We start from the raw sequence: 8,357 nt of genomic DNA, 5'->3' as shown, positions 1-8,357 counted from the left end.
ATAATTTCTGGGGTTTCGAGCACCACAGCGAAAAAAAGTAATCATCTCAAAATTACTATGTGAAATTGCTATATGGTCATTGTTTTTTTTTTCTTGAGTTAGAAATTGGCTGGAGAAATAGACAACACTTTTCTTTTAAAAGAAAGGACAAAATGACAGTGCTCCTCCTCCCCTCCTGCATGTCAGCTCAGTGTGTGTGATGTAGGGCAGCGCTGTCTTCCTACATCATGTTTCAGTTATGGGTCATATTCTCACCATTCCTTCCTACACGCCTCAATAACTTCAGCAGCTCTCCTCCACCTCCTCATCATCTGTCTGTGTGTCACTTGTTCTACACCTGTCTGTCTGTCTGAAACCCTCTTTCAGTCTTAAGCCTTTTTTTCTCCTCTCTGTCTGTATCTGCTTCTCTCCACCAGCTCCCTTCATTCTTCTCCCCCTACTCTTCCTGTACAACTCTGTCGTTCTCTATCAAGGTATAACCTCCTTCCTTTTGTGTCTCTTTCTCTTTCCATCATTTCATCCAAACATTTCCTAAACTATATCATGCTTTGCACTTAACTTTTGTGAGTGCTGTTGGTGGCCAAGTTCCGCTGCCACTAATATGAGCACAACATTTTTTATTATTGCAGAGTAAAAAAAATCATATTACAACAGATGTGGAGACTGTGGATGCCCTGAAAGGCAAGAGAATAATAGATCCCTCAATAGATTTCTATTGAGGGATCCTTATTTACTTTATTATTATTTATATATTATTTTTAAATTGAGCTATTGGTGTGGTTCAAGGGTCAGTTCACTCTAATAACAAAAAGTTCATAATTGAATATAGCTGCAGAAAACAGACTCCCTCGCTGTGTTAAACAGATGCTTTGAAAGGTGATCGAACTGGACGTAGTGAATGAAAGCTACGATTTAGTATCTCTACTTTGTACTTGGCTTGCTGTTTTTAAAATTACTGGCAAACTACGTACATTTTAGTATCATTTAAACTTTTTTCTTTTGCCATCTGGGAATAGCAAATAAAATCAAACACGGCAGCAACTTACTATCACCTTGTAAAGGTAATTCTGTTAGCAAACAACTTATTTCTACATCCAGTAGACACGGCAGCCAAATGCTAAACTGGGTTCACCAGCTAGTTACTAACTTTGTTCATACATCTGGAAACGCCATTGAAAGAACAGTGAGAGTGAAACCAAAACAATACAGTTGATAATTCTGTGTGTGTTTGTCACAACAGGTGACACCGTCCAATAAAAATAGTGATTAGTGCAGCCTTAAAGTTTGAAGATGACAGTGCAAAGAGTTGAATGAGTAACTCTACACGTTTTGAAAAAAGGGGTAGCCCCAACTGGTTAGTTTTCAAAAATAATTCCTCAGAAATAATCTCCACTCTGCACCAGCCCCTGTAATTTGGAGCAGGTCCAGTCAGAGTAAATTATCATGCTCTGCCCACAACCACTAGCCAAAGAAGGAGATATGAAAATGGTTTGAGAGACAGCTCAGTGAGGAGAACGCTGGAAGGTATTATGTATGTTAGGGGCCAGCCCCATGACTAATACATGACAGTAAGATTGAGAATTGACAGTCCCCTTAACTCTGCTTCCAGATGTGCACTTTAAGTAACACCTTCAGAGAAAGGGAAATGTGGGAAATGACAAATGGAATATTAAAAAAAATATAAGAAGATAGAGGGAGACAGGGGAGAGATATCGAGACAGAGGTTTGAATAAAGGTCCTCAGATGTTTCCCTCCATCTTTTATGGTTTCATTTCCTGGTTTCCTGGGTAACAGCAGGGTGGTGATTTGTCCTGATAAGAAAGACAAAGAAAGCATCATGGGAGAGGATGAGAGAAAGAAGAAGTCAATGAGAAGGAAATAATGGAAATGAATGTGAGACAGTGAGATCAGAAGGAAGGTGGAAGACAACACAAGGAAGCGCACAGTGGAGACTGAGTGGATGGTTTAACCATAGTTGGAAAGACACAGAATCAGGTTAAGAATGAGAAGGCCTTATTGATGGTACTATACTGTAGTGTCATGTAGATTTATGCATGTTTAAGAAAATAAGAAAAAACAACATGAGGGCAGTCTAAAAAACAAAGTAAGTTGACATTTTGTGTTTGTGTGTTTGCTTGAAAGGAAAAGATAAGAAGCTGCTGACAGACACAAAAACAGCCTTATAGGAATGATGGGTTCAAGCAAATAGCATGCCCCCCTCTCTCTGACCTTCTCTCTCTTTTCTGATTGATCTGAGTTTCCCTATAGTTTCTCCCTCTCTCTTTATTTACTTCTTTTCTTTTTCAACTTAATCTTAATTCTGCTCGCTTTTGCTTGTCTCGCTGCATGTTTCTTATTTAGTCTTCCTCATGTCCACTGGGACTTTCTCTTAAAATAACTGGAAAAACTAGTCAGTGATCGTCTAATAGATGAATGGATGGACAGATGGATGGATGGATGAATGGATGGATGGACAAATTACTTGTCTGGTTCACGGCCTGTGGGAAGTGACTGGCTGGCTGTATGTGGGAGACTGCTGTGTAATGATAACAGCACAGGAAGGGTTGCCACAGTAACCATTGGGACAGGAAACAGCCTTGAAAGATATAGAGAAGGGCTTGAATGAAAAGACATGGGTAGTAATATTTTCATTTGAAACAGTGATCCCTTCTCTATAAAATTGTGATTGTTGTAATCATCATCTTTTAAATTACATGGCTAACGCTGCACCCTGTCACGTTGGAGTTACTGTAATAACCAGCCTGACTTGTAAATGGGCTTTACGTTAACCTCCATGTTGTAATTACGATTTGAAAACTAAATTTTATATCCAACTTGCTGACTAAAAATACATGAAAAGGCAAAGTAATATGGATGCTTCCTGTCAGCCAGAATTTGTTGTTTAAGGTAATCAAACCAACATCTAACAGATGTGGTACTGTCTTGTCAGTGTAGTGTTTTTAGCCATGCAAGCAGTTGGACGGCCATTTGGGTCTGCCAGCTTGTCAATTTGGTCCAGACTGGACTATCTCAACAAAAGCATAAAGCACTGCTGTGCCAGAGTGTAGCCTCCTGGAACTTCTAGCATAGTCGTACAGTAGACTTTCAGTATTCTTAACTCTCTCACAACAAACTCTGTAATCATATGACCATCTTCAGTTGTCCACTGATGTTAATGCTGGCAAGTTGAAAAAATGAGAATGAGAAGCTGTCCCATCTTCCATTGCCTCAGTTGCTGTCCACAGATTGGTTAGAAAAAATATCCCTGCTCCCAAATAGAAAACTTGTAACATGGACACAAACTCAGACTGGATGACAAATTGATGGTAGTATGACTTTTCAGTCTGATTATCAGACTAACTAAACCTTTCCCATGTGGCTGGACTGGAACTGACTCACAGGATCAGAGCATTGGAAAGGTGCTGCTGCAAACTAGAGGTTAAATACTATAATTTGAAGCCATTTGACTGGCGCAATTATATGACCTGTCCTGAACTTACTGATACACTGCTCTTAAAAGCACATCAGTGGTTTCCATGGCGGCCTGTGTGCTCTGTTTGTTGTTTTCAAGAAGGTGCCTGACAGCAGCAGAGCAGACTACCTCAGTGGGATAACCTCTCCATTCAAACTCTTAGTTTTTTTTCTGTTCTTCATGCTCTGTGCTTGTGTTCGCACCTAGTCACCTTTCTCTGTTTTTCCCTACATATCTTTTCAGAGTGAGGTATCCACTGAAACATATTTCTTATAACACTCCACAGGTGATCAAACAAGCTGTTGTTCCATATCATATAAAAATCATGTACAGTCAAACATCTGATAAAAGCAATTTTAGATGAGGGAAAAAAAAAAAAAAATCAAAGCACTGGAAGCCGTGATGCTAGAAATACTTTATTTATCAAAACCAACCAGCTGATATTTTTTTTTATAAAACAATAGAGAAAGAGACAATAAATTATTTAGGTAAAGCATACAGTTTCATCATGAATATTTTTCTGAATACAGCAAAGGCAGGTTGACTTTTTTGTTAAAACTAACATCAAGAACTTTTCTTAGCTTTGAAAATTTGACGATGTACATCCTTAGAGGTGAAACTCTGGACCAAATTATTCGATAACCTGAAATGTTCTGTTCTGGTTTAATGTGCGTTTACGATGTTCTTAGCTGATGTGAATAAACCAAAAAAAAGGGGGAAAAAAAACAAGCAATTACACAAGCAGGTTTAAATGTCTGTCAATGAAATACAAATGGTTCTATTGTAAAGAACAGCAAGAGGAAACTAAGCAGTTACGAGGAGAAAGAGGAATGTCACTTTGGAGCTCGCAACAATGGAATGTGCTGATAATGCTGGCAAACTGGCAGACACAGGAAGCACACACAAACCTCACGTAGATTTAAAATATATACATTTGCAAATTTTCTCCTGTTGGCAGCAGATTTCATAAAAGCTCTTTGGTACAGTTGGTACAGTAACTATACTTTGTACAGCAAAGCATCTTGGAAAATGACACGTTACCTAATCACCATCTGGCTTGTTAGCTACTGAAAATACAACAGGATACAGTACTGTATATGTGTGTGTGTGTGTGTGTGTGTGTGTGTGTGTGTGTGTGTGTGTGTGAATTACTTGAAATGCACCTACCGCACAACCTGACACACTTTTGGAATATTTACCCCACTCCCACCAAATATCATCTGTGACTTACAGTACATGCATGCACCTGCACACAGCTGATGGCGTTTCACTGTGACCGAGGAAATCAACTCGGTGTCCAGTTAGTCTTTTTTTTTGTTGCCTGTCTTTTGAACAAAAGTAGTGTGTCAAATCCCATTTTCTCTGTGTGGATCCAACCTGTAAGCAAGCGTGTGATGGTGGGATACATGTGAGCTGACGATGGACAGATGACAGATGAGACTGTCTCTTATTTCTCACAGCTGGGTCATGTGCATGGGAATGATAAGCAGTTACTTTGAATTGTTGCTCTATTGCTTTGATACTCTGGCTACCTACACACAGACACGGCATATACACACTCGCACGCACAGTCACATGCCGAACATTCACATGCTTCTATCTGCTGCCAGCTCTCACAGACTGTTGGTAACCCTCCACCCCTTAAAACAAAGGGACCTCTTCCTGAGCTGTTACAGGCAGACTGATGCACACACACACACACACATACACACACATACACACACACACACACAGTCTCAAGTATCAGTGGTATTTTCGGTAGAGACCAAGAGCATTACTCTATTTCCCACAGATCTTTTTTGTCACTATAATGCTGCTGCACATGTGCAGAGCAGAGAGTCAGATTGTGATACGTACAAGCATCTTCATGAGAAATAAAAAAAAAAAAAGCTGTCCGCCAAACAGGCTGCTCATGCTGATTGAAACCACTGAAGGAGGAGCAATCTTTTCTGTGATATATTTGTAAAGTGGTTCCTCTCTCAGCTCTCATCCAGGAGTGCTGGTAATCTACAAATAGGCGGCTTGATTGTCCCTTTTCTGTCAGCCACCACTCCTGAAAAACTTCCTCTCTGTCTCCCTTCCTGAGTGTCTTTCCTCTGTTTTTGAGCGCAGGGTCTGAAGATCTACGCTATCAGAATTCCGGTTAGCAGTTGGAATGCCAGGAATGTTCAGAAAAACGGGCAGAGCGCAGCAGCCTGATCTGACGTCCCCTTTGATGTGTTAGAAATGGAGTCACTGAGAGAGAAAGAAAGGGAGCGGGAAGCGTATGGATGGAGGGTGAAGGGTGAAGGGAAGGGTGGATATATTCAGTAAGGAATGTGTGCAAAACTGAAGGAGCCCCTCACAGAAAAATAGAGCAGCGAAGAATTCAGCATAAATAACTGCAGTTTTTATCTTTAAGTAGGAAAGGAAGCCTAGAGTGAGTGTGCGTGTGAGGGTGTTCGTGTGCAGTTCAGATCTGGAGGGTTGTGGTTAGCCTAATTTCACATTATGATAAAGTGTTATTTTGGTTTACACTTCCTCCAACTCCTCTCCCCCCCTCCTTCTGTCTCACGCTCACTCATCTCAGCATGCTCCTGGCAGAAGAAGTGCCTGAAGTTTCTAGAAACAGCCTTATTATAACAGGAAGAGACGCAAAAACATATATGTGAGTTAGGAATAAAAAGCTGTTTACATAGCAGTGTGAGTCAGTTCCGTTTCAGTTCTATCAAGCTGGCCTCCTTTATTTTTAATCTTTATATCTTTCTAATCTTTAATTTAATAGAATATTGCTGTTATGTGTTTATTTTATTTTTTTGTATTTCAAATGGTTTTCAGTATTTCAGTTTCACTTCATGGTGCACAAGTGATGTTTACATTTGCTCTAAACAAGATTTAAACTCCAGGTTGGGGGAAAGCTGAATATCAAATGTGTTTGGCTGGAAACATTTACGCAAGTTTGGCCTGTGTACAGAGAAAAGTAGGTGCAAGAACAAATGTCGTGTATGATACGAGCTGCGGTTTGCCAGTCAGGTTGTTGCTGTCTTCTTTGCTGCATGTGTCTGCGTTGCTGTTTATTATATGAAGTCTATTGCAAAATAGATAAAAGAAGAACTTGTCCAACAGTTCCAGGTGCATGTGCCCGAGTCTCGAGTGTCTCAGCGAGGGGGCTGGGAGGGACACGCACACTCACACGTTTCATGGTGTGTGAGGAAGATCTCATCTATGACCCAACGCAACCGCGGCCTCCGTTGGCGCCGTTGATGCAGAGTTACCTCTGGGGAGTACTTGAGCACCTAGAGGAGAAAAAGAGTAAGACACAGAAATTATTCCATGACTTAGTAGGTGTTAAAAATGCTGTGTCAAGTCATGATGCCAGTAAACCATATCTGAACATAAAAGAGCGTGAGACATGCAAAATGGAGAGTAGAATAGCAAAAGTCTGATGTTAAGTCTTTTAAAAGGACGTCATTCATGACAAAACACTGCAGGAGTTCAAGAGAAAAGGGAAACACTGCTCCCTGAGATGAACTGCAACGTGTGACAAAATCTTGACATTGAAGCAAATGAAGGAAGTCAAAATATAGATTAGACAGTGAAGACAAGTTTCTAAGAAAACAGTAGTCTTGTGTGAAACTCTAGAAGCATTGAGAAAACAAATGTCCACTTTTCCCCATATTAATGATCACTGACTCCACTGGAATCCCTTTATTATTTTAAAATTCATTAATTTATTACTTTTTATTTGTTTTTATGGTAACTGGGAGTTAGAGTACATGTTGTTTTTAAACAAACTATAGTTTTAAGCAAAGGTTTGACAATTCTGTACAAATGTGGATGAGAAAGAAGAGGTTACAAGGCTCTGTTTACTCTATCTACAAGTCTATAAAAGTGCTATAGCATTGATTTTGTAGTTAGATTAAGTCAACATTTCACCAAAACTGCCTTTGCTGCAGATTGCCACATTGTTTGCAGGTAACGCTTCTGATGTGAAAATAGACTGGAAGTACAAATTGTTCCACAAGTGATGCAGTGAATTTGTTCTCCAAAACTCAGTGAAAGCGAGGCTGCCCATGATTTATGTCAGGACTTCTCAGGACTGAAATAACAGTCTGAGTAATAATGTGTTTCTTTAGAAGTTAAGTCACTAAAGGAAGCAAGTTACAGGTCTATGACTGCCTGCGAGGAGAAGAGAGGAGGATGGTAATCTCTCATAAACACACGCACAAACACAACCACACATGCTGGCAGTTCTATGCATGTATAGTATATACAGACACTAACGCACCGTTTTCATGCTCACATCCACAGTGATGTACACACACACACACACTCAGATACACATAGCACAATTACAACCCAAATCCCACTTTTGTCTAAATTCCCATTGTATGATTTTTAACAGTGAGCGAGAGAGAGCCCTGCAGACCATGTTCCAATAATGAAGCTATGCAAGAACAAAGACACAAAGAGATGGAGGGAAGAGAGAGAGAAAAGAATGAATGACAGGCTTAAAGAACAAGAATGGTGCATTGCAAAAGGACAAATTGAAAATGGGGAAATGGGAAGAATGAAACGATGCTTGAAGCCCAGAGAGAGAGAAAGAGTGATAGAATGCTAACAGAGCATTGAGGGAGATACGGAGAGATTGGGAACAGAAAGACAGGGCCAACATAGAAACAAATGGAGGAGGGAAGCAGGGAGAGGTGTGAGGCTGCTGGTGCATTGCTGCTTCATTGTTGATGCAGCACCTGCCTCTGCACGCCCAATTTCTCCCTGCCTCTCCCTTCCTCCCTCCCTCCCTCTGCATCTGCATCACTCACTTACTCACAGCATCTTTTCAGGTATGCACCTAAAATGTGCTAGGAAGTTTGAATGTTAGTTTCACGTTTGAATGAGCCCCTGC

General features: G+C 40.4%; 1 protein-coding gene across 1 annotated transcript in view; it reads right to left on the bottom strand.

Moving 5' to 3' along the window:
• Positions 1-3,892: 3,892 nt before the first annotated feature.
• The window catches only part of pdgfd (platelet derived growth factor d), a 48,010-nt gene continuing 43,545 nt past the window's right edge, over positions 3,893-8,357 (bottom strand). Inside the window, exon 7 of the mRNA XM_041047296.1 lies at positions 3,893-6,747. Within this exon, the coding sequence (XP_040903230.1) occupies positions 6,610-6,747 (138 nt within the window). The 3' untranslated portion in view covers positions 3,893-6,609. The remainder of the gene's footprint in view (positions 6,748-8,357) is intronic.

The sequence above is a fragment of the Toxotes jaculatrix genome, chromosome 9 (genome assembly GCF_017976425.1).
Source record: "Toxotes jaculatrix isolate fToxJac2 chromosome 9, fToxJac2.pri, whole genome shotgun sequence".
NCBI classification, from domain to species: Eukaryota; Metazoa; Chordata; class Actinopteri; family Toxotidae; genus Toxotes; species Toxotes jaculatrix.
This window is presented reverse-complemented; position numbering and strand designations above follow the sequence as displayed.